This window comes from Platalea leucorodia (genome assembly GCF_965183815.1).
Source record: "Platalea leucorodia genome assembly, chromosome: 1".
NCBI lineage: Eukaryota > Metazoa > Chordata > Aves > Pelecaniformes > Threskiornithidae > Platalea > Platalea leucorodia.
Window position 1 is genome coordinate 73,686,915 of NC_138823.1, and position 27,653 is coordinate 73,714,567.

The window sequence follows — 27,653 nt, forward strand, 5'->3', positions numbered from 1 at the left end:
TACAACTCAAGTTCAGGAGCAGGTTGACAGGGGCTTTTCTGTCATCTTCCTCATCTCATCCCCCTCCATACAAACACCAAACACATTGAAAGGCACTGAAAGACAAGTACTTTTCATAAAGCGGACTATAAACCAGCTTACTGAACCTCTGCAAAGAGAAAGAGACTAGTCTCACCGTTTTCCAGCCACTCATTCAATAAACTGAATTGAGGGAAATGACTATGGATCTTCAGACTGAGACTCTATCACCGAGGGCTTTCTTGTCATAACCGAGGTAGCATACAGGTCTGAAGCAGTTTCTGCCGAGTTCCCTCTACTGTTCTTGAGGAACTAGTTCAGATTAAAATCAACTAAATTACAACAAATACTCAAGCCCCTTCTATGTTAACCTGTAAGTGCAGACACATGCATGACCTCATACGGAAAACAGAGAGAAACAAAAGATAACAGCAGATACGAAGCAAACTCCTAATCAGGGAGCAAAACCAGTTCAATCACAAAGGTGTGTTGTGTACTCTCTTGCTCAAGGAGTCTAGCTAACTACCTGGGACAAGGTAACTGGAATCAGGCGAGACAAATCCTGCCCTGTAATCCAGCCAAAAGGGATTATTTCGAATGATACTTACTACATATTTAACTGTCCTTATATACTCCAAAGGATTGATATAAAGGCAAGATTCCAATAAACGTTTCTGATAAACATTTACTTCTCAGTCAGGTCTTGCTCTGCTAATTCATGATGAAGATGTTACCCAAGAACTCAACATTAGAACACTTCTTTAAGTTACAAAGATTTTTAGGTCAGTTCTTTTTATGTAAAAACCAAACAATTACATTCTGAGTGTAACTGGTTTAGTAGTCACCCCATCAACCCACATTACTACAGCTAAAGACCAGAATAAAGCAACACAAGTAATTTTATAGTTTTGGCCAATAAAGCACTAGTTTCCCATATATTTTCAGTATTTAAAGTGAGCCATCAGCCTCATGAAACTAAAATTGAAGGCTTATTACCTATGGGACAGGTATTGTTGCTTGTTAATAAAACTGCTTGATAGTTCCCATGAAAACACTCCTGGGTTTAGTTGTCCATAATCTTCTCAACTTTTGAGTTTGGACTGAAACTTTCCCTCTGTGGTGTTTGAAACACAAAACTTTGTTTTTCATGGAAAATTTCTAACACTTATTATGTTCAGGGTGGGTTTGTGGAAGGCAGGAGGAGGAAGATAACATCTCAGTGGAATTAAAAATACTGTTGACAATATTTTTGGAAATTGGAATATTTTGGGATTTTGAGCTCTTTGGAAAACTCAGGAAAATTATAATGTCATGTCAACGAAAAAGCTCATACAGACCACATTAAAACGTGTCCAAACTTTGTGTAGTTATAAGGTTTTGAAATAACTATTGTTTTACACTTACAATAGTCTCTACGGAACATGTGCAATCAGCTAAAACCTCTGAATACTCCATCCTCAGAGCTGAAAATATCCCCATAATGCTCCCAGCTGCTGCCCGCCAAGGAAGGACATGGCACTCAAAGAGCAGGCAGCTTGCAAGGGTTTTTGGTTTTGTTTTAAAGGAACTGTCTTGTTACTCAGATGGTGAGGAGAACTCTGATCTGAACACCGAAGGAAACAAAATTTAAGCCCAAAGATTTTCAAAGAAATTCAAGAGTTAAGGGAGGAACTCTTGACAGAAAGCCTGATGAGCATCTGAGAGTTATGAAGAGAGATGAAGTGACTGGGATAAATGAGGGAAATAATGTGAAAGACTAAAAGCTATTTGGCTGGAGGGAACATAGGGATTAGGACTGATGTAAGCAACGTTGAGCAAAGAAATGGACAAGAGAAAAGAGACTGAAACTGTGACTACATACTTGATAGAGGTACTGCAACACTCTCCTTCATTTGTTTGTCTCAGGCCAAACTCAGGGTTTTGCTGGCACAGGGGTTTGCGTCCCACCACAGAGAACTGGAGTGGGTAATACAACAGCACTAAAAAAACCATCCAGAACAACAGCAAAATATCCACCTTTTGTCCCCACCTAAAATATCCACCTTTTCATCCTCATTTTTCAGATGAGCACATTCCTCTGTCAAGTTCATTACACCATCACACAAACACAGCTGTGGTGCCACAACCCAGGACAGCCAGTGCAGAGGTGGGAAGAGGTGATAGGAAGAAAAGATGTTTAAGCCAGGTTAAACTGGTAAAGAAGTTCATGTAAATGAATTGATGAATATTCATTAAGATGTTTATTATGTAAATGACCTGATAAACTGCTGAAGGTTAAAGGAAGTTGATGTGGGAAGGGGAAAACGTATAGACAGATCAGAGAAAGCAAGCCAGGACAGACTGGGCAAGAGTCTAAATGGGAAAAGAAGCCCTAAGAGTAAAGAATAAAAAGGCATAAACAGAAAGTACCATATCAAGTGTGAAAAACCAGCACAAGGACAAGCCCAAAACCAGCACTTAAGCTTACTGAATCTTTCTGAATTCAGAACATGTCTGTTCCCAAGTGCCTCATTTCCTTATCTGCAACGCAAAGATAATGTTGCCCTTTCAGCTCTTGGATAACATTTAGTGACAAACTACAGAAAAATCCATGAGGAAAACAAACATTTTATAACAGAGTTTGCATAGCACAAAATCCCAAAGCCTTGGGAAGCACTGATGACAAGACAAGCTATTAAGAAGTGTTCATTAAGTGCACAGGTGCGATGGTGCTCACTAACTGAAGCAGAGCAGCTGTGGAAAAAGCCATACCACCATGCGATCCGAGACTGGATCAGCTTCCACACAAAGGGGGCACGCATGCCTGCAAAGTAAGATCATACAGGTATTTCTTAATTTTGAAGAGTCTTGTTAATCAAACTTAATAGTATTCTTAATGTATTTGTCCATAATAACCTCAGGGAACATAAGAAACCTTTATCAAAACACATATAAAAGAATATTCTTAGCAACCAATATTTCTAGTTAATAAATACTACAATCAATGTTTCCATCATAGACATTAACATAAACACTAAAAGCAAGCTTATGATGGCCAACTACTGACTTTTGAGAAGTTGGAAACCATGTCTCAAAAAGGCATGGTTTAAAAGCCTTAAAAGCAAAATTCTGTCCCACCGTAGTGCCTGGGTGAGAAAACAGCGTCTGCTCACCAAGACCGCTCTCTGCACACAGGCGCAGGCTACCAAGATTCAGAGCACCGAGGGTGAAAGTCTGCAGACAGGGACCCTTCTTACTCCAGATATTTGAAGCTCGTCAGGAGTGAGTGCTGTGCAACCCCACTGTACCCAAAGCCCATTTCGGGCTAACTTTAAAAATGGCAGAGCTTTTTTTGAAGCAGGGATTTGGAGTACAAAATTAGGAAGTCAGGGTGTGGGGGGAGCAGGGACAGAGACAGGAGGGACGGGGATGGAGGAAGCCGAGATCTTTGTCTAGGCAGGTGATAAAGTACCGTAGGAGGGAGGTTAAGTAGGAGGAAACAAGATATTGCCTGCTATCGGCAGAAGTCTTTAAGACCCCACCTGTCATTTAAATAAACCCAGTTAAAACACACTATAGATATACTAAATCCTGAGTAGCACTTCAGTGATTAAAGTCAATACGCTGTAACAGCAGAACCATCTGATGGCACTCCTCCCAGCAAACAGCAGTATTTTTAAAGTTTCTCCATTTCAGGGAACTGTGAAACGTCAAAAGAAAAAATAGTAAACTCCAAAAGAAAGTCTGTCCATCCCAGCCTTTCATTATAGGCAGCCCTTAGGATCTGCCCTTAAACAGTAATCTTTCCTGTGGGATGTTAACACCCCTTGGCTTCCCAGCAGTAGGGAGACCGACCTTTATGAAGACCCCCTCCATAGCTGACATATCATTTTCCTTCCTTTAATGTGTCCTCTCAGGCCTGATACAATGTGGAGCCACTCAAGTGCAAACCTTAAACTCCTCCTCTCTGTATTCTCTTTCATCCAGAGATTTTTAGACTAGTGAGCAAGTTCAGCATCAATACATTACCCCACTCCTATAACTTACTCGTTGCTTTTTGGAAACACCAATCTGTGGGACTGAAACATTCCAGCCTTGGTCTTAAGTCCACAGCCCTATGGTCCTCCCTGCTCCCACACACCCTCAATAACCCTTCAATTTTTTCTTTAATCACTTTCATTATCTCCAGGAGTGTGGAGGAAAAAAAAAAAAAGTACTTTTAAGGTTGGAAGAGGGAAGAATATTTGTTTTCTTGCTGTCAAATTAAAAGAGGCAAAGGAAAAAAATGACTTATTTTGCATGGCACCTACATCAGTAAACTCTCTTCGCTAAAATCTCTGAGAAGAAACTTGAAAGTGCTAAACTATTGAAAACCCCATCCTAAACTACAGAGTTACTGTATTTTCAGCACCTAGCGCAAGCCGGCACTCCCATATTGCTAGGGGGCAGGAGGTGGGCACAGTCTCTTCTCCTGGCTCGACAGCACTGGCTTTAGCATCAGGAATTTAAATGGAAAAAAATGGAAATGCCTCACACACTGCAACAGGAAAAATCCCTTCTTGCCTGGAAATATGGTGAGAAAGAAATCGTGTTACAATTAATAAACCCATAGTTTAAGGTAGCCTTCAATCCCTACTTTTTGGAAAACTCGGAGGGAACAGGATAAACCTGTGCTTCCTCTGGCTTTAGCAGAAAGGGACCCCAAACCACAACTCTTCTCCCTCTGGCTTCCACAGGGAAGACACAATAACCTGTCTGCCTTTCCATGGCACCTCAGCTTTGCTGCCTCCCCAGGTCTGCTCAGCCCCTGCCTGCGCATCCACTGACAACCTCCACGTACACGTGGGAGTACGCCAGCCCACGTTCTCCTCTCTTCACGCCAACGCCACTGTCAGTGGCTCCAGTCCTGAGTAAGGGAGGTGGTGGTGGTGGGGAGGAGGAGAGCAGCAAGTAGCACAGACAGATGGTAAGCTGGTCCTCAGACTTCATTACAAAGCAGCAAAAAGAGTTTCCATCTTTTTCTCATTCAACCTGTGTAAACACGCAGCTGTTCTGCCTTCCCAAGGGGCATGTGCTACTCCTTCTGTGCTCCTCAGGGCTATGGAGAACAGGCAAGCAGAGACCCTCCACAGAGGCAAACAGAAATGTTAATATTCCCATATGCTCACTAAGATTATCCCTCACTGTCATCATCCTATGAATATTGTACAGTTTTTCTTATACACATATGTATGAACACAGCATTTACGATGGTTAATAATTAATACTGTGCAAACACATGCAAGTCCTATGGCTTAGTTTTTAAATTCTTCGATCGTCTATGCTTTTTTTAATATTTTGATGCAGTAGCAATCAGAGGCTTAAAGCAGATCACTGCCTCATGGTAATGAAGACAAGTATTTTAAGAGTTTACAGTCCACTGCTCCCATTTTCTGATCGCACCTATGAAAACATGATCGACAGAAATGCATATGCATGCACGTTTGCAAAAAATCCAGACAGACAGGGCTAAGATGTAACTTAAAATAAATCAAACATACCTGGATATGGAAATTAACTCTGAAAACATTTGAAGAATCTCATCTTTGGCACGTCCTTATGTCACACAATAATCACCTTCATGGAATAACAGTCAGCACTTTCTAATTATCCTACACATTTGACCCTGGCTCCCTGCCTCCTCCTTTAAAGTCCATAATTTTCCCTGCTTCTTTATCAGGATAAAGCACTCTGTGGCAGCCTAGCAATCGCCATCACAAATAGCTGTGGAAGTACCTAATCTTGAAAGGGGAATAACTGAACGCTATTTCCCAACTATTTTACCATGTTTTATGTGCATATATTCATACAAGCAATTCAACGGTGAAATCGCCAGCAGCCGCATACTTTGTGCAAGCGTTCATGTCTGTGCTGGCTTACGAATGTCTTTATTTTATGCACATTTTCTCCTTCCTCTAATGAATCAGGTTTTGGATACTTTCAGGCTAAAATATTACTATAAAAAGGCAGAAATACTCTGTAATATGCTCCTACCAGTTGGAATCAGTACATTGTTTTCATGGCTCGTTCATGAAGTTTGAGTAGTTAAATCATATAACATCCGCAATGGCTTTAAAGGCCCCTGGGACTACTTCCCGAGTACTTATTCTTTGCTTAGTAGTTAAGGATGTGCATTTTTCATGGTTCAGTTCCTCATTTTACACGGGGTCTGCATAGCCCGAGGTGTCACATTTCATGGGAATTTCATAAAGCATAAAAAAAAAAATTACACAAAACCTGAAGATTCATTTTCATGGAGACAGAAAGCAACCCAAAGCCTCCCAGCCTCTGTCAGCTTTAAAAACAAGGGAAATCCATAATTTTATGGTGGTGTTATTGCTGAATTCCACGTAGACCATGAGAACCCTATATCCTCCTCATGAGCAGTCTCAACATGAAAGGCCATTTCATATAACACACAGAGCAAGGAACAGCTCCGTTTATTTGTAGATGTGTAAATTACTATAAGGTGGTTAAACTTTTGAACTCACATTTGCTTCAGTGCCAATTCCCATCCCAGACTGGGAGGACTTGTACTGTACGCTGTGTGTTAGGACCATCTGGCTCTGCTTCCAGATGGATCACGGATCAGAATCACATCCAGGGAGAAGGGAGGAAGGAGGAGGAGGAGGGAGGAAGGAGAGGGCAGGGCTTCCTCCACTAACTAAGGGAACACTTAAGGTTGTGTTTGGTAGGAAACTCAGTGTAATGCATGCATAGATCAAGTCTAACAATAAATGAAGTCTAATAATAAATGAAGAAAGGAAATGCTAAAAACATAGAGAGGAAAGCAAAGAGGATGTTTTCCCTCTTTTTAACCTGCATGGTTTCCAAGCTCAAGCTCTCCCAACCACCCTTGTACAAGTAAACAAATGCCTTTCGTCTTAAAGAGATATTTGCAGAAGTGAAAGAGGATTTAGCTACCAACCTAAGGAAGCTTAGTGTTTATATTACTAATCATGGAGATAGTATAACATGCCCTCTTTTCTGGTACAGTGAAGAGCACTGTAATCTAATTATTTCTAATCTAAAGAGCTGATGAACCAGGATGCCAAATCCTTTTTTTTTTTTTTTTTTTTTCATTCCATGGCTTTTCAAGACACAAAAAGAGACACATGTTGAGGTTTCTGCACACGTGTAGCAGGAAGAGGTACTGAGCCATCAGGTATAGGTCTGAATTTTCTGGAAGTGTTACTTTTGATATAAACTACAACAAATGGCACCTACAAAGCTCACTGATGGAAAGCTGGCAGCATAGCCAATTTCACAAAGGAAGACAGAATGGCTGCATCACAGTGATGCTGTACCTAAGCTCAGCAGTACTGCTCATTAACAGGTCTTATTAGCGCAGGTACACTAATTTGCTACTCATTTGCTAACGCAGCTGTAATTTATTTGGTTTGGTGCGTTTTGTTCTGGATTTTTTTGGTGGCGGTGGGGGAACCTAGGTTGTATCTCCATCTGGAGCTGCCCCATACTATGCAGGCATAACAGCTTCCAGGTGGAGTTGCCATGTGTTGGTACAGTTTCATGGGACTGCAGTCTGATGTCCAGCATAAAATGAATTATACAAACGTTCAAATTCCCACAGAACAACTGTCCAGCTCTGATATGCTTTCTGATGGACTCAGCAGAAAGATCAAAGAACTGAATTTACAGGGAGACTGGGCCAGCAAGTCCCTCTCAGAAGCAACACTTCTAAGTAATCAAGCTTTAGGCAGTTGATTTCTCTTTAAAGCACGGGCTCTTACTACAGCTACTTCAAGATCAACTGATAAGTTTACATAATTTTAAAAGACTGCACATAAGAAGTCAACTTGACTATGTAGAGATATGTGCAAGAATGTCACAGTCACATACGGATACCTGTGCACTGAAGGTCAAGAGAAGAAAGTCAGGAAAGTTTTCATACTTGGCTTCAGGAAAAGAAAGAAACGCAATGGCAAGCCTAATCGTGTGCTGTCTATTCTTATTTACTTGGGGCTGGGGTACTTTTCCAGAGCTGGAAAACTTTAAACAGTTCTCCAGTTCACACTGAAACAGGAATAATGCAAAGGTATGCACAATACACAGTATTAGCTCCATTTTCACTAGTAAACTTGCATTACTACCATCTGTTTGACTGCCGCGGTACCAACTCCGCAAGACGTCTATTTAGGATAGACATAGCCTCTCACAGGCCTTATTTCTAGTCTTTTAATATTTACACAAACCCTGCTGATGACTCAATGCTTCACATACGTTTACCGCAGAAGAACGTGCTTCCCCATGCTAAACGCTTTGTAATACCTAACCTTTAATGCAAAAGGCCAACGCCACATCATCTATCAGGGTGAGAGAGGAAAATTCAAGAGCACTGGAAGCATTCACGTCCTTGTAATAATGAGGGGGTCTTTTTGATAAAAACAGCCAGACGATTCCTGGAAACAGATCATCCCCCCGTTACAGAGAGCACACTTATAAACCCCAAGCATTCCTAGTCGCAGCTGGCTTGATGCAGAAATGCCACCGGCTCGCTGATAACTTCATGTCTGGCTTTCAGAACGAGAGGGTTATCAGCAGCAGCTTCCCCTGCCCACTTGCAAAACCTCTCCCTCACCTTCGACTTCCTCTAGCTCCTTGACATCTTTGGGCACACAGTGTCCCGGTGACAGACAGTAACCAGATGGTCTTTTGCCATCCAGCACCGAGTCGTTTCAGGAATTTAATCTGATTTCCCAGAATACGCAGCACAGCCCTTCGTTCTAAAGTTGGCGTGCAGGTGGGATCGCATGCCTCTGCCTTTATAAATAGGCCTAACCGTTGGTGGCTTTGGTACACGTGTGATCGAGCCGTTTGCCTGTTGCTTTAGAAAACCCGACCCCCTGCTTGGGCGTTCATCAGCGATTCTGACCAACTCTGGCGGCTCCTCTGCATGTTCGCCCACCGTGTCAAACACCTTGGCGTCTCCAAATGGCAACAGCAAAATCGCTTTCTGCTTTACATCAGTAGCTCTTACAACAATTTCTTTTCACTTTCTGTTGTTGTCAGCTACATACAGCATAGCTGTATGTTGTACATACAACATATGAGTATAGAGCATGTCAGATCCCTCACTCAGGATTATCTTCTGTGCCTGCTCCAACATCTGTAGAGACCACCAGGACTTTATCATTTTATCAGAAGTGCAGTGGGCCCGTCATAGGAAAAACCAAAACTGGTCCTACTGCAACCTAGTTTTTCTGTCCAGATTATTGAATGAAGTATAGATTATCAAAGTTTTAGATATACCCTGTCTTTAATTTTAGATTATAATAATGGTTTTGGTTTTGGGGGGAGGGGGTAACTTAAATCGGGAATATTGCCTCAAATCATAACTCTCAGCCTCCTTCCAAGCACTTGTTTTCCTATATATCTTCTTCTTTATAAAAAAAAAAACCAAAAAACAAAAACCAACCAACAAACACCACAAAGCAAAAAACTAAGAACACCAAACAAAATAAAAACCATCTCTCATCTAGACTTTAAACCCAGATTCTTATTCCCCATATAAGCACACAGCTCTCACTAAATCAGAGACCTCCATCCAAAGGCAGAATTTGATTCAGACCTGGTCTAGTATAAGCACAGACTGATGGTCTCATTTTTTCCTCAGCCTTAGCTCTTTGACATTTTGCACTGTAGCAAGGTCAAGGCCTCTTCCTGCTTGGACTGGGCACCTAGCTTCTGCTTTCAGACCACAAGAACGACCTCTAGCTTTCATCTAATTATGGACACCACTAAATACTGATTTCAATCCACAAGCAGGCAATTAGGGATCCAAGTACACAAATATGCTCTGACAAAAAAGGCTGGATGACCTTTTGACAACCTCCTCATTGGATGTGAGGGACAAATGGGACAGGATCCCACCAGGTAGAACTTCTTACATCATGGTGTCAGCAGACTGACCCCAACCCCCCATTCCTCACTTATTCAGTATGTTTTTAAAACAGTTGAGCCTTGGTCTACACAAGCTGCTTATCTTTCTCACCTTCCCAATAGCACTAGCTAAATTAACCGAAAACATGAAGACTGCCATAATTCTACCAACTATTTAATCAGACTGTGCTCAGCCGTGGCATTTCATGTGTTGCCTTCTCATTCTGTGCAAGGAACAGAAGATTTCAAAATTATATCCAAAGCACCTTCAAAATTACAATAAGACTTACATTAATCCTCATCAATTATGGACGTTTTCATCTATCTTTCACCCATTTCCACTTATTTTTGAATATTTAGGCAACACCTACCATACTGCTATCTTGTAACTGGGACAGAAACTTTTAACTTCAGTGCTAGGAGCGAAGTTCATCATTCTTATGGATAATTGTCACCAAAGGGAAAAAAAGGAAGGAGGGGAAAAAAAAAAAAAAGGAAGCAAGCTTGTTTCGGGGCGAGGGGGGGAAATATCCCTCAAAACACAGTTTCTTTACATCCCTGTAATAATTAAAAGCAATGTCAAAGAGTAAATTTAGGGTGAAGAACTAATAAGTACAGAGGAAAAAAAGCTGTTTTCTAAACTAGTCTTTTAAACAGAGTAACTCTCGAGAGAAGCCCTGGCTACTGTTGGTTTAAGGCCTATACAATACACTGTGACAAAAGGGAACACTTTGAGAAAGGTACTGTCAGACAACCCTTGCACTTGACAATAAGCTGTCTGGATTTCTCAGTATTGTATGTAAAAGCCACACTTATCTTCTCTTCACTTACCCATTAAAGTAACTAAAACTTTTGTGACTCATATTTAGTCATTTTTTTGGCAGCTCAGTCTGGCTTGAACAAAGTCAAAACCTCTAAGCAGAAATTCACAACCAAGAAACATTAAAGTGAAACAACGCAGACCTTTAGAAAAAGGAAAGCAATGTCCTTAATAAATAACTTGTACCTGGGAACTCACTGAACCACCTACAACCCTTATATATACATAAATTTCCAAGCTATTTTCCCTCTAGGTCCAAAGCTATTTCTTGAAGAGTGCAGGCAAACAAATTCAGAGGAAACACTAGGAAACCATGCAGTCAGGATGGGCAGCCCCGCATGGGCGAGCCCCGGCAGCGGAGGAGGCAATGTTGTTCCTAAGGCTGCCATTTACTGTCACAAGCCCTGCGAGCTGGATTAGGATCACAAGAGGAAAACACTGAATTACACCAAAGGTGCTGGAGAAATGCAGCCAGAATATGGAACTAAGGAGAAATCACATCCCTTTATGATTCAGGGTAAATGCAGTGAAAATAAGGATATATTTCACTCCAAAAGATCTGCAGGACAAGGACACCACAGCAGTAAGGCACAAAAATCCTAAGATGATTTTTTTTTTTTTTTTTTTTTTAAATCTCCATAACTTAACACTGAGTTTAAAGCTTATGGGACCACCTCAGTGCTAACTACAATGTATCTTCAGTGAAATTTATTAACCTATTCACCAGTACTCTGAGTTTCATAAAATGCAGCACTGCAATAATACACACGGCTGTCACAAAAAAAAATCCAACCAATCGCTATGGTCGTCCAAAAATAATATGCCAGAAAAACACTACTACATGACGTATTTAATGTTTCTTTTCAGCACCCTCCTCAATATATTTGGATAAGATTGTCTGGCTACACTGTACTTCCAAACCTATCTTTATCTCATTACACATGCAGACCTATTCAGAAAGTACATGCTGGCTCCTGGAACTGCAAACCAGCTGACATAATCTTGGAGCTGTAACAAGATTTGAACTTCCTGAAAGACGATCAAGACAAATTTAATTTAATAAATAATGTAATAATAAATTAATAAAATAATAAATTAATACATAAATTAAAAAATGTAATAATAAAACCCCCATCACACAGCAAAATCATATTATTGCAATAGATGCTAGGATACACTACCCAGAGAGAAAGTTCAGCTTCTCGCACCAGCAAAATAGGGGTTAAAAAAAAAAAAAAGATTTGATTTCAGAAGACACCAATTCCTAAAAGCAACATCTTAAAATAAAGTTTTTAGCTCAATGGCTTACTTCCATATGGTTAGTTTTTGGTGGTGGTGGTGGTGGTTTGTTTGTTTTATATTTCTTTTGAACAAGCTGTGACCACTCATTAATAACAATGCAACAAGATGAGTTTGCAGTTTCCTTATTATGATGCCGTGGACATTGGCACTAAGGCTGTGTTTTATCATTCATTGAATCCAGTGGAACAGCTCTAATTTCAGACTATGGACACCAAGCTCTTAAACACAGCATGACTAGAGAAGCTGCACGAAGAAAGAGACCACTGTGATCTCCCTGAATTCTGGATGCTTTAGGGTATATCCCAGTAATAAGAAAAAGCAATCAATGTGGAAGGAAGTTCTAATTCTTCTCAATCCATACCTGGATGATGTCAAATGAGATCTCAATAAGATGAAGGCACGCGCAATAGCGTGGTGAGATCACTCAGATCTTCTCTGGTATCAGCAGATCATTTTGTCAACTGTGAGGCTCAGTGCCATGGACCTTATCTGACAGTGGAGCAGAAGAGCTGCAGGGCTATCCAGTGTTTGGATTATGAGGCCACTTGGATACTCAGGTAGTGTAAACAGCTATCAGGCTTCATTATTTTGAATTTTCAATATTTGGCTGCAAAACGCAGCTGAAGGGCAAAGACATCACCCAGCCACACTAGATGAATGCCGAGCTGATAAAGGAGTAAGCCCCCAGACTGAAGGCCAGACTGTCCTACACGGCACTTTTATTTTGCTTCTAGTCTGAATTTTCTGAAAGCACCTATGGCCAGTTTCGTCCCAGAAACTTCTTTCAGCCGTAAAGAAAATCTTTCTTTCACATGTTTCTGTGTCCTTGTCTAGTTTCATTATGGTTAATAGTCTTTTACTTTTGAGTATATACGAGCTACTACTCAAGTACATTTATATCATTGTACAACTACTGACATAGAACATAATTTGTGGTACTGGTTTGGTTTTTTATACACCCCCAAAAGCTGGTATTTGTACAGTCTAATCTTCAAGTTCTTCGCATGAAGCCGCACTTACTATTTGCATCCTTGCTTTCAATAACTTAGCATTTCTGGTTCTGACAAAATCCTCCTCCTTATTTTTGTATTTGTTTTACTCCTCAATTTGCAGTTTAAGTTTTGGCAGCTAAATACATCAAAGTGACATTTTTAAAGACAGCTATATACATCAGTCTAAGAAAATTCAAGTGAGCAATCCACCACAACTATGCATTCATTAGCACTCTCTATTTACTGTGAGATCATCCAGCAGCAAAGATCCCTTGGTGTGACTGTTCTCGCCTCGCTCATAACCCCTCAAAACACTGAAGGAACTGTCCCAGTTTGCAGCCTGGGTTTCCTGCTTAGATGAAAATTGCACGCATTCAGTTGGGTCACAATACAGTAAATCATCTTTCTAATCCCGTAACACACCTTTTCCGCATCACTCTCCAAACCCCACCTTTGCCAGTTATCTTTTAAGTGCAAAGAACAGAATGTAAACCTCTGATTACCTGTTTAACTCCAAAATACCAGCTAGCTAAAAATTGTTTCCAGCCAACTGAACTTAAGATATGACTGTCTCACTGTTTATTCCATAGCTACCAATCCCGCTCCAAGAAGTTACTTTGCTCTGTGCCCTTTGACATTTACAATTATCCAGTGAAAGCTTTAGAATGCCTTTTCTTTCTTAGAATTACAGATTTTCAGTACAATCTACAGGAAAAGCTGGACAATGAAGAGACTGTCAATATTTGAATTTTCCAATTCATCCTGCTCAGTGGTGAGTATTAATCCCCCCCTTAATTTTCCTGCATAACATGCAAGAATTGGGACCAAACGGAGAAACATGTTACAAGTCACTTAACACGGCAAGTTGCAGCAAACCTGTGAGAGATTCAGAGCAATAAAACCAACTTTTGGATGCATTTCCTTTACCTCTCAGAATGTAGTTCTGATAATTCTGGTCGGCCTCTGCTCCCACTTTGATTAAGCAAGTCAGACCTTCAGCGACAACAAACTCATGAACCAAGTCCTTGTCATCCTGCCACAGGAGAAAGGAAAAGCTGCGTTAGAATTTTGAAAGACAAAGAAACAGGATATATCTTAATGTAAAACCAAATGCATGCCTGCAACATTGACTTTATGTTTCAGATGATGCAAGCAAGTTGATATGAAAGTTGTTACATAGAAGACCAGAAGCATAATTCTAAATTTTAAAATGAGAATTAAATACACTGATGCAAAGCAGGAAAAAACAAGCTTTTACCTTTAAGTCAACTACAGAAGATTAATATCTGTAAGATATGACTTTTGATTTTTTTCATTAAGGGCTTTCAGGCATTCAACCTGATATTAAAATCTCATCATATCACATGAACAGACATCCTTAAAGTCTTAAAATGTCAGTATTAACAAGAGAAGGCCATCTATGTGCCTTAGCATAATTCCAGTTTCAGTATTTGAAGTGCATACAACAAAACTTTTAAAATTGGTGTTTATTGCAATGTAGTATTATATTCATTATCTTAACGTAATATTAATTCTTTATATTTAGAAGGGGAAAGTATAGTATTGAATAAAAAACTACTAGTAGATAATATTCCCACATTATGATGGAAAACACAGGGAATGTAAGAGAAAATGCTCCTTAATATTTGATAAAAGTTAAACTTGTTAAAGCAACTCACTCTTTTTTTTAACCATCAGCCCTCTACTCAGTGCAGCAGAATGACCCCATATCACGTACCAGGGAGAGGAGAGCTTTGCTGGGCGCTACGTGCATAATACTATGCCAAGGAACTATAGAGCACCGTATCTAAAGCTTGCCTTCTCCTCTTACAGAAGGCTCATGTAGACAAACAAAAGGCTACTAAAAACTTGATTAAGCAGCACTTAATGAATTAGCCATACAAATTAGGCACAAAACCAATTTAAAATATTAATGGAAGAGAAGTACTCTGTGGACAAAATCATCAGAGTTGCCGAGTCCCTTCTTTTAATTATTTTTAATATATGTTTTGATACACAACAGCATACTACATAGAAATTTTAGTTTTCCAAAAACACGGCCCTGAGAAACCAAGATCCAGACAGTAGGTATGTTTTTGTTTGGTTTTTTTTTTTTTCTTCTTCTTTAGATAGATAAAAGCCTTGATAATGTTTTCTGAAGAGCTAGGAAGTTTACAAACTCCCATGTCGGACCAGGGCACTATAGACACAAGCACTCAATTTTAGGAAGACGACAAATTTCCTCTATCCTACCATTTGCCATAGTCGAAACACGATGGGATCGCTAGCAGAGTAGAGGGAGAGTACACAGACAACCTGCCTGTTAATACAGACGGCACTAATTACATCCTGATTTCCTCTGTTGTACGTGACAGTGTTTTAAAGGCGCATGCACAGATCCCCCTCCACTGCAGCCCACCAGGGAATTCCCTTTACCATTCCAGAAGAGAACTGAAGACTTAAGACAGCTGTTTACATTGAGCAGCTAAGGACCTTTTTACAGCAGGGGACCTTTGGCTGGCACAGAGGCTGCTGTGCCTTTGGCCAAGCAGCCAACCTAAAGAGCACGTCCCGGTGCACGGGACAGGGCCCTAGGAAGGGTCACGGTCAGCCAGGATACGTGGACCTCTGCCTGTCCCATCCCAAGCAGTGGCCTCTGGCAAAGCCCTTCCCAAATGCCATCAATGAGAGGACCAAACTCTTAACTCTGAAGCAATTTATCTCAAGTTAATTTGTGCAGCAAGCGATGCCAAAATTACAAGGTGAACTTCCAGAACAACATTTTACAACAACTAGAGCCCTGGAAAGATAAGAAAAGGACACAAGACAGAACACTTTCAGATGATGAAAGCCATATCTCAGGTTCATTCCCCCCAGACTTGGGGTACTTGATTTAAAATCAAGCAACTACAAATAAATACATAAATAAATATGCATGCATGCAATACACAGATCCAAATCATAGTGGATAGCAAGCAACATTCAAGCTTATCTTGTATGATGGAGAGACACCTCCAACAGAGCAAGGAGGCAGAACCATACCCAGGGACCCCAGAGGAGTCTCCTCGCTGGCCACCCCTTGGAGCCAGGCAACTGCTCCCTCCCACACATCCCTTTGTATATGGCGTTTTTAACTCAAAAACACTTGAGTAATCGCTTGTTCTTCAATAATTTTGAATCTTGCTTCTCCTAAAACTCAAGAGAGAGGAACATATCCCTGGGATTTGTTAGCTAAGCTTAAAGTAAAGTATATTCAGGGTTTAGGTACACCAAGGCTACAGACCATGGTAATTCAACAAGGAGTTTGCACACCTGGAAAGTAAGTTACATTGTATGCCAAGGTCAATGGTTAAAAATTCCCTGCTACTAAAGAGAGAAGGTGCCAAATTTCCCCTGCCCAGAGTGGGCAGTGGTGGGAGCAAGGGTAAGGGACAGAAAGGATAGGAGCACGCCTAATTTAGAAAAACTAACAGAAATCAGTAGCATAGTGCAGAATCAAGAAAGCTGTGGGGAAAGCATCCTCCAAAATAGTTTTTCTACAAATCTGATGACAAATAGATGCATATTTTATTGGACAACACCATTGTCTAATTTAAGAGAAACAAGACATATAACAATATAAACTACTGAGTGAAATAACCACAATTATTTTTTCAGGTGGTAATGGTGTCCTAGCTCAGAGCACACTTCCTTGTTCCTTAAACACCTTTTATTGATACTTGTGTAGACATTTTGATTTTGCATCATCCTTGAGTTGAGGAAAAAAAATAATTTATTCTAGATTGACTCACAGTCAAATAAGCAAGACTGGAAAAACAGGAAAAAGGAGGAAGAACTGTGGTCTGTGGATTCTGACGTTTGTTAATAGACCTAACATGCCTATTTGGGAAAAGTAAAAGACATTCAGATGATACCAAAAAAATTGTCCCTATGCTAGAGAAGTTAACAGTAGTTCAGTTTCAGAGACTTTCAGGTCAAACTCAAGAACAAAAGAAAATTTTTAACAGCATATAGCCATTAAGGGCTGTTGACATTCAGTGAAAGATAAAAACCAAAATACTCATTACAACTTTAAGATGTGAATGCATATTAGACTTTCACCTGGGGAAAAAATTAGCATTTAATTCTCAAAATACCAAATGCTAAAGATCTGTTTTATGTTGGTGACTTTTTTATTTTTTTAAACAAGGACCTTCCCAAAGCAAATTGTGAGATACGCCTTCTGGAACTTTTTCAAAGCAGCCGAAGGAGTAAACCACTACAGTATAGAGTCATCCTTGACTGAACGGAGATATATTGCAGGGGAACAGCAGAGGAAATGAAGGGGACGAGGGACTCTAACCAGACTGCTTTTGGAAAGCACTGAATAAACAAATCAAACCTGAATTAAAAAAGGCTTTTAAGGTACTTCTCTTTTCCCAAATAAAAGGGAAAAAGAAGGTGTAATGAAGCGGAGTACAAACACATCATGCTCTAGACATAAATCTGAACTCAGTACATTATCTATCCCATCATGTATATACGATGAGAGGAAAGAAGCAAACATCTGGAATGTGCAAAGAAAGATGAAAGGCATCCAAGCCCATACGTTCTACATTGAAACGAGAATGTTTACATCAATTTTGGTCTAGGATAATCTTTTCAGACCCATTAACTCACTGACTTGCCAAGTTAGGTGACCTCAACAGTAAAGGCTGCTCTCTAGCAGTGGTAAGAGCTTCAGGTTTCCAGGAAAAGAGCATTCATTGTACGGAATATATGGTGTATGTGACAATGATATGTACAAGTAGCTGCCGCATGTGTGTGATAACAGTTAAAAGGAGGCAGGGAGAGGTTGTCATTTGCTATGGAAATGGACTCCTCCGCTAATATTGCAAAGATTTATGAGCCCTTAATCAGCAGGCATTAGAGCACTGATGAGAAAAGCAGCAAAACACAGGCAAAGCTCTCCAAGCTTCCTGCTAAGCTCCTGCAACCGTAAAGATTGTGCAGTGACACAGAGGCTGGCTACTTAAAGTCTTTACGAAAAGATACCAGTGGCCTTGTCAGATAACTGTATTTTACACTTTCATTCACAGCTTTGGAATAGATCACGTCTCTTCCTTTCTTCAGGCATCTCAGAAGGAAGAAAAAAGAAGATAGTGTATGTCGCTTTGTAATAGAGCTCTATTTTTGTCCAATGTATAATGAAAAAGACATTAACTATATTCAAACTGGTGAGTTTAAAGCTTGCATATGCGGTTGACAAAATGCACAAATCATACTTTCACCTGCATAACTCAGCCTAGCTATTAAAAAGACCCCATGAACCCTGTGCTCAAGCAGTCTATACAATATGCTCGTGTGTCACTCGCAGAATAAGATATGTAGGCGTGATTCCCTTCTTTCCTACCCATTCTCCTATCTCTGTACCATTTGGTATGTTCTCTAATGCAGTTTTGCAGGGTCTTATCTGAAGGTGGAGACTGAAGACTTTTTTTTCAAGGAATGGCACTTTGTAGGAATACATCTTACCTGATGCGTAACTTCGCCATGCAAAGATAAATTGTTTACATACTGTTAAAGATAAATCTTTCTGAAGCCTGCTGTTTCTGTGGGCCATATGTTTGAAAACTTTCACCCAAAGCATGATTATTTTTTCTGCCACAAGAGAGTTGCTCTGCCTCCTAATAAGAATCAAGGTTTTGGAACACAGTTTCTCAAGGGCAAGTTTGGTTTTTTGTTTGTTTGTTTTTTGTTTTTTTTTAACTAACAAGCACTGGTGAAAGCTCTATTCCAAGTATTTGGGGAAACTGGATTAGTAACTGAATATTCACATTTGGATATGCACATAGATTATTTCTCTCTTATGTGGCTAACAGCTGTGCAGAGTACTGTCTTTCCAAGAAATCATAACAAGATGCTTGTCAATGAGATTTCCACCAAGGAGAACCTCATTTTTATGTTTTTTTTTTTTTTTTTTCCTTTCTCTTCATAAACTATCCCATTGTTTCTAGTTGCTTGAGCATTCCTATATTTAATCCTATGCTATACAGTCCTCTCCTTTTTCTGTTACAAAGTTAAACATTGCACATTTTATTACGTTCATTTCTTTAAATAAAGAACCACGGGGTTCCCCAGCCTGTGCTCTCCACATGACACGTTACTGAGTGAGCCAGCAATCACATTCTGTACCGACCAAACTTTCCAAAATGCAGAAGTTGCAATAACCCAGCCTAGAAGTGAGAGCAGCACAGGCAGCCGGGGTACCAGTCCTACGCACGAGAATCTTCTTCCTAAGCTTTGCCTATGGGCTTACAGCAGGGGACTGCACTCACACTGAGCTCCAGCAGTTAACGCACTTCACCCTCTGTGTGAGGAAGAGCCTCCCTCTCTGCTCTGTCACTCTACAACATCCCTCTTAAGAGAGATTCAAACTCTGATTCTCAGGCCAGCTCTGATTTTGCCTGTAGACCAAAACCAGTAACTTCACAAAGATATACTGCATTCGCATTTTAACGTTGTGATAATTCACCTAGGCAAAAAACAAGATGAATATTGCCAATTCACCGTGCAATGTAGCAGAAGAGGAGAAATGTAAAGCCTACCAGATTCAAAGACGAGGAGCATCCTCCCCTGCTGCCTGAAATCTTATGGGACAAGATGCTGGCAGCATACCGATACAGAGTCCTACAGGCAGAAAGGGCACGGCTCATTCATGCACTGCCTGGCTCCAGAAATAAAAAATTACTACTTTTTAAAAGGGAGAGCTAGGGAAATCTCTATTTATTGCTATGTTCATCTCTCAAATAGTATGCTGGGCAAGTGTGCTGTCTCCACTCTGTATTAATACATCGGAGAGAGGTCTCCTTGGAAACCCCTCTTCCTCAGATTCCCCTGCCAGGAATATACGTTGCATGACAAGGAGGCAGAACTGAAACAGAAACCCCAGATATTTATGCTCAATGTGAAAAAAATAGAGTAGCAAGGAAAAATACATGAAACAGTAAAATGCCAGTGCACTTTAAGGAAAGACACTCCCCCTCCCCCCCTTTAGACCTGAAAAGACATTTTTTCACCCTTTCTTTTTTTTTTTTTTTTTAAATCTCCTACAAAGTCAAGATAGGATCACAAAGTTCAGCTGGTTTTAGGAGGATTAAGGATTAGGGATTAGGCTTCATTCATTTGGGGATGTAAATTAGCAGCAGAGGGACAGCAGCTGACTGGTGAGGAAAGGGAGGAAGGAGGAGGCAGGTCAAAGAGCAAACCACGCGCGACTGCAGGCTTTCGCTGGCATAAATCTGAAATGACAATACATCTGGTGCTCCATCACAAGAAAGTAAAATGCAGGACTATTGCCCATGATACTTGAAAGGCTTCCTCTGTTACTAAGCGAATAAAGGAAGAATGATAAAATCCGTGTTTCTGTTAGCAATAGCATCAATGATGGGTGGGTCCTTATTCCACCCTTCCTACTCCTAATAGTGCAAAGAGAATAGAAATCTACCGATCTTCTTTCCTAAGCATTCCTCTGGCTCTGGCAAACCCTCATGTATACAAAAACCCCCAAAACAACCCCATAGCTTGCTCCTAACCCGACTGCCCTGGGCAGCAGTAGCAATGTGGCAGTGCAGGGCTATGAGAGCCTTCATGTCCACAGGTTCCCCATATCATTTCTTATGCTTATGCCTAATGCTTATACAATGCTCTGCCCCAGTAGCAATAGAAAATCAACAGCCAGTTCCTCTCAGCTCTCCTTTCAGCAGCCTAGCTCTATGACCCCAAAGTCTACATTAGAAATATACCACAATAAAATATCCACAAGAATATTTTTAACTATTGTTACCTGCCTTCAGTATGCATCACATCTGCTAAAGTTACCAGCAAAATAATCACTCCCATTGACAAGACTACAATGATGTAGTAATAAAAGAGTTATGCCGTGCTCTATTAGAAACAGAAATCCCAGACCATTTCTGGAGTCCAGCTTTTTTACTGGCTAAGCAACAGGTTGCATTTTATAAATCAAGATTGGCTCGCAATGTTTGCAGTTAGAAAAGCTCATTTTGGCTTGAAAACTGGGTAAACACAGTCAGGAAGTGATTGAAGGAGCATGGACCGCCAAGATATAATTTATAGTTACTTTCCCACACTTTAAACTATAGTTCTGTTCTTTGGACTCCAAAATTATTGATATAATTAAAATACTAGATTGCCAATCCAGAAGTGCCTGATACTATCTAATTCAATTGTCACTGCTTATTTCAGTCCAATTTAAAAGCCAAGTCATCTATTGCAAACAAATCTGGAAAGAAATCATTCCAAAAGCATACACACACGCACATATATATATTTATACGCATACATACATAAACTTAAGTCCTATGAGTCCCTCAAGACTGTATTGCCATTTCAACCTAAATTATTTAAGCAGCTACAAAATGATTCTATGTATGGACGAGATGAGCCAGTGGTTAAGCAGGCAAGTCTTGTATCAAACCATGAAACCTCTGCTCTACTTTGAGTCAGGACACTACTTTTATAAGATGAACCGAACACCACTCTTGGGGTAGCAGCAGGAGATTCTTCTGCTGTTGTCACAGAGTCCACCTCTCTAAGACAAGTATTTTCACTCCCTGATACTTGGCAACTCAGAAACTACTCCAAGATAAGGATGCTAGTCAAGTTCAGTTGCTGTCTTCCTTCCCCCCCGCTCCCACCAGCACACCCAGCGGAAGAACTCCTTGAGAACACGGGTGCCCTGGACCGAGATGTCCTGAAACTGCAGTCAGCTGCTAGAGGTAACTGCGGCAGTGGCAGAAGCGTTTTAGCAGTGAAGGGTTTGATGGGGACCAAGCAGCCAGTTTGTCCCTCAATGGAAGCCCCTTCCCCTCGTTATCTCTGTTGATTGCAGATGCACTTCAGCCGCTTTACTGCCCTCGCCAGCTGTGCCACAGCTTCCACTCCTCTGCCCTCCAGCCTTTCCCCTACACTCCTCCATGCTGACTCCACGCTCCTTCTCTGCTTCTCTCCCCCAGCCTTTACACCTTTCCAACTCATTACATGCACATCTGTGTAGAAGCACGACCATGACGTGATATAAAGACATCAGTATTTTTACACTGTTCCCTTTTTTCCTATTCTTGCATCTATCTACGTGGAGCAACATTTTACAACAGCATGCACAGAAATGACCATCCCCCTTTACTTTCAGTGGGGTAATATATTTAAGCAACCTGCAGTGCAAAGTTTGGCTTCTAGTGATGATTACAATGAAAATTCACCCTCAAGTATCAGTTCCGTTGCATATCCTTACCATGAGTCAGTTGCCTAAGTAGCAATCACCAAATGCCAGCAACTTTTTTGCCAACTTTTTAAGTACATCTGTGCCAGCTAATGATAGCGCTATGCCATTAAAGTATTAAAAAGTAAATTTTCTTTCTTTCTTTCCAAGATGAAAACATTTAAAATACAGACCACACTATTGCTTATTATGGATTTCCACCTTGGCACCAATAAAGAGATACAGAAATTCACCCAAAAGTAAAGTGTTTGATTTGCAGCCATTAATCCCCTGTAGTCTCCCTTCTAAAATACCCTCAAGTCCAGAAAATAAATATTCTGTTGTTTCTGAAGAACACATTTAGTATTGCACTGAAAATACCAGCAAAACAAATATAGCATTTGCCGGTGTTTCCCGTTAGCAAAGCAGAGAAGCTGCAATACTTATTATTTCACACCTCCTCTGCATAGGGACACATTTTAAATTGTATGCCTTTCTGCAGTTTCTTTTGGATAGCTGAAAGAATACATGGGGACAAAATAAATGTTTCAATAGTTAACATTACTTTACAAATTAAAACGCGTGAAAACATATCCAGTATTTAATACCTTGAAACAAATACGCAGTTCTCTTACAGACAGAATTTCTTCAAGCTTGAGGATATTGGGAAGTACTCTAATCTGAAACAAGTTCAGATATCTTTGGATTTTTTTTTCATCTATCAGAATTTTTAAAAATATATAAAACTTGAAACAAGACATTTGTATGAATAACTTTTCAGTAATGCAAAGACTTCTCAAAGTCTTTCTCAAATTCCTCAAATGACAGGTATTCAGGTACCTAAGATATCCAGCATTAGCCATGTAGCATTCCCACTAGCTGTCCTGTAGCATATGGAAAAAAATCTTGAGGAAATAAGTAATAGATAAGAATCAAATCCTGCTTTACTAGATTTGTTGAGATTCCTCAGAGTCAAATCAGTGTTTATTAGACACAGTTAAGGTATGTTTAGAGCATCAAGTTCCAGCCAACAAAAAACAGAAGAAAAAGTATGGTAGAAGGTAGACAACAAATATTGCACATGTTTATGAAATTATTTAAACATTTAAAACTTTCTTAGCAATCTCTTTTATTTTTCCTTTTTTTAAAAAGTAGTCTTGTCTAGTGAAATTAAAGTAACTTCTTAGAATAATTGCTCTTTCCTATTGGGCATCCATGAAAAAAGGATAAATTTAAAACCTGAAAAATTTCAGCTCATATTTGTATTATTTTATCAGAGTCCAATACATCTATTATCACCCATTTCCTATTCATTTATTCTTTTTCTTCCTTAGTGAGATGTGTCTCATTTGTATATGAATGAAGAATTAGTCCTTTAAGATTTTGGGTGTCCCTTCATAAAGAGTTTTCTTCCTTTTGGATACATACAACAAATTCTTAGAAGACCAAGGAGAGAAATCAGCCTACAGTCTTTCATGTTTAAACTTTTCTGATAGATAATCAGTCTATAAAAGACACATATTGGCACTTACACGTAGGGAAGGAAATAGAAAGTTTGCACTGCTAAGTCGAAACCAAAGGTATCTTCAGTGGATGTAACTGAGATCCCCAAAGAATCACTCGTGTCTTAAGTTGATTAAAGACAAATTAAAATTTAGAGAGGGAAGGGTACTTAGCCTGCACAGCAAAGCTGCTCCCATGCCACACTTATGTTCTTACTTTAAGTCTGCTTTCTTCAGTTACCAAGATCAAATTATTGTGATCCTGCCTGATCTTCACCACCATCTTCTCCAAGAAAGTTCTGTTTCCCCTTTCCTCTGAACACGGTGTTTTGCTTCTCCAGTGACTTTGGTCATTAACTTCACTGCTTGCACATAACCTGCTTGATTCCTGTATGAGATGAGTGAGCCGCAGGTACAAAGCCATCTCACCGTGACACTGCAATGCTTGCTTCCAGTGCTCTCACTGCACTTAACCTTGCAGTTGCATGATGCCACATTCACCTGAGAAAGGTCCCTGAGTTACCATCAAGTTCTACCACTGAAAATGGTGGGCCACCTGTTTGGGTCGTACAGAGCAATAAACTTATGCATTCCGTCTTTCAGGAGAGGGAAGTGAACTGTACTACAATTCTTAAAACAGGTTGAAAGAAACAATATGGAAAAGAAACTCTACTACTATTTCAGCAAGTTGAACTGTTTGGAAGTAGCTTTCTGCTTTCAATATTTTATTATTTCAGTTAATGAACATGCAGATAATTACAGGATCTTTTTCCCCAGATAACTATTTTCCCCTCCAAGCGCAAGAAGCAAGCAAGCAAAATTAAGTCACACCTCAGTATCAGATTAATCTATTATTAGTCAGAAGAGCTTTGGTTGCCTCCCCCACATTTAGCAGGAAATGAACAAAAAAAGTTCTGCTGTCTCTGTTTGTTTACCACAGTCCATCTACCTGTATACACTCAACCACCAGGTAAAAATAACACTGAAACTAAAGACATTTTATGCCATTGACTTGATGGGGACAGAATTTCATCCCGTGCACCTTGAGTAGACAGCAGATACATTAATACACTGTGTTTTTTTCCTCCCAGTTAATAGTGGAATTAAAAATTACTGGAACAGTCACCTGGACCAGACCCTACCAGGGATATTCTTCATGGCAGCTAAACAACAGATCAAACAACGTTCATGCACTGTATTACATAGCTGAGGAAGCTAAAGTAGATGGGCTCCATAAAAAACAAGGTTTTTTGTTTCAATTCAAAGTTTCGCACAGATTAAAGAATGAATAATGGCGGCTTCCCAAGTTTTTAGGCTGTCCTTGTGGTGGAAATATTTTATAGTCTCATTAAGAACTGTTTAGATCTCAGTCCGTGACATTGTCTAGGCATGAAGAAGACACTGTATTCGCCAATGAAATCGAGAAACTGATTGTAACATTTAATCTGTCATATCTATTTTATTTACGATCTCTAAACAGTAATGAGAGATATCCTTTATAAAAAGGATTAAACAGATCTGTAAACTGCTATGCAGAACTACGGTGAATTTCATTTGGGAAGGAAATAAAGGTTTTTCTCTTTTTCATTACTTAATCAAGAACCCTTCCAAGAGGGCTCTTAAAGGGGAGAGGTGGCAGCCTGCCTCACAAGTGATGACAGGAGCCCCTAAATCAAGTGTCACACAGCTTCAAACCCTAAGGAGTCATCAGTCATGCTTGCAAGAGGGGAAGGAGCAGCCTCCTTCCTTGAGATCAATGAGGCAAACACAGAATACTCCTTCTGCTCTCCTAAGGATGATTGATGACTCCTTAGGCAGCTGAAGTGTGTGACATTTGATTTCACTCACTGATAAGATTGTGTCTATCCAAACACCTTCTAGTTAATGTTTCCAGGGCCCCTACATAGCTGTTCTTTGTGACGCTTTACACAAAGCTCAATTGTTCAATGATTAATGAATTTCTCAACAATAGAAGAAAATTCTGTAAGAGAATTTTGTGACTGTGTTGCCTGATTTTCTGATCACAACACAAAACAGGAATCTAGGCTCCTCAAGAAAAATAGTGGGAGATCTCCTGCATTTGTCAAATGACACTTAGTGGGGAAAACAGTCCTAAAAGAAAACTGGCTTTTTTCCTTAACACTTTAAATATATATCTTTTAGGTCTGCTTTCCAGAAAACCCAATGCATTGATTGATTAAAAATATTTTCCAAAACTTTAAGAAGCAGATTAACACATGATTATAGATTTCAACAGACTTGAAACATGCTTTATAGCTTTCTTATTTTTCTTACAACACCATATTCTTATCCAGTTCTTTCATATTTTGAAATGATGCAATCAGCATGATTTGAAACTATGCTTTGTAATGCTTTGTAACTGCAAGGCACACTTTTGTTTATAGGTTCTAAACCAAGCCTGCTTTATATTACATATAGTCTGTATCAGAGGGTCTTGTTAAATAAACTTGTTTAGTATCACATAAATTGTGCAGCACTATTTATTATAGTGCTCGTACCCAATTTTTCTGCTTTTAAGATTGATACTGAATTAAATGTTTTAAGCAGCTCTATTTTTCTCTCTCTTATGATATCACAATCAGGCAATGCAAGAATGTTTGTCGACCCTGATTTTATAAGTGCCATGTTCAGCTGGATTCTGCCCCGGATGCCTTTGGGAGTTCTAGCACTTTGCACAAAATTCATGAAGCTCTGAGAAGCACAAGAACCAGACAACTCAGAAGTCTGACAGAAAATGCAGTCAAAGGGAGCTAAAACCGTATTCCAACAGGTTGCCAATTATATCTGTATATGTTTTTTCAGTTCTTTTAAGGTCAAGTGCTTCGTATACTTCTAGCCTGCACGTTACTTTCCTTACTCCGTAAGTAAGTTTGTCAAAAAGCATACTAGTAAATCAGAAGAAGAATACTGCATTACAGCTCAGCAAAAGATGATGAGTGTGGCTATCTTAACCCTTCAGAATGAATGACAGGAACAGAATGGCATTACTGTCAAAGAAAAATGCTCCACATAACCCATATCATTTTGCTAAAACCAGCCAACCAGAAGAAACCAAAAAGAAATTCCAAGTTTGGACTTGCCAAATGAATCTTTCATTTAAAATTTGAAACAAAGGCATTGCTTTTGCCAAACATTGCTAAGCTTTGCTGAGGCCTTGCGTGAAAAACCAAGAGCTCCAACTATTTGGAATTCATATTTGATGTAAAACTTGGGCTTGTTCCCAATTAATGCAAATAATAAGACTGCACATTACCTTGAAGCTTTCTAAATTAAAAATGATACTGACACAGAACTGTGCCAAATTAACTCAGCTATGATGAAATGATTATAAAAACATGGTGTTACGAACTGTCTTGGCACTTAAAGACATAATGAAGTCTCCATAACACTGAAAATTTGTTAAAACGAAAATAAAGACTGGTTTTGAAGTCAACATTTTATTTCCAAAATACTGTACTCTTCAGGAATTTAAAATACTAAATATAATGAGATACAAAATCAAACAGATATTTATGTTGAAAAATATACCTTTTAAAAAACTTTTAACATAATGATAAATTTAGAATGCTGACGTACTTTAATGTCATGGACTAAAAAATAAATTAGGCATGACCTTTTGGACAACAGTGTTTGGTCTATAATATAACCTTATAATATTAACTTGTATTTTTCTTCACTAAAAAATTGAAATAACTTTTCTTTCTAAAACACATAGAAAGTCATCTTACATTCTCTGTCATGGTTCATTATGAGATAAACTAAAATCATACTCAAAAGATGCCCTTAGCAATGCTGGTAACTGTTAAGGACAGTGAAGT

General features: G+C 39.6%; 1 protein-coding gene across 3 annotated transcripts in view; it reads right to left on the reverse strand.

Annotated features, from left to right (window-relative positions):
* The window catches only part of FHOD3 (formin homology 2 domain containing 3), a gene marked incomplete at both ends in the record, with an annotated part of 399,092 nt that overhangs the window by 183,346 nt on the left and 188,093 nt on the right, over positions 1-27,653 (reverse strand). For all 3 annotated transcript variants that reach the window (XM_082304478.1, XM_082304477.1, XM_082304476.1), the window contains one exon: positions 13,978-14,083. In XM_082304478.1, coding sequence (XP_082160604.1) covers positions 13,978-14,083 — 106 coding nt within the window. The remainder of the gene's footprint in view (positions 1-13,977; positions 14,084-27,653) is intronic.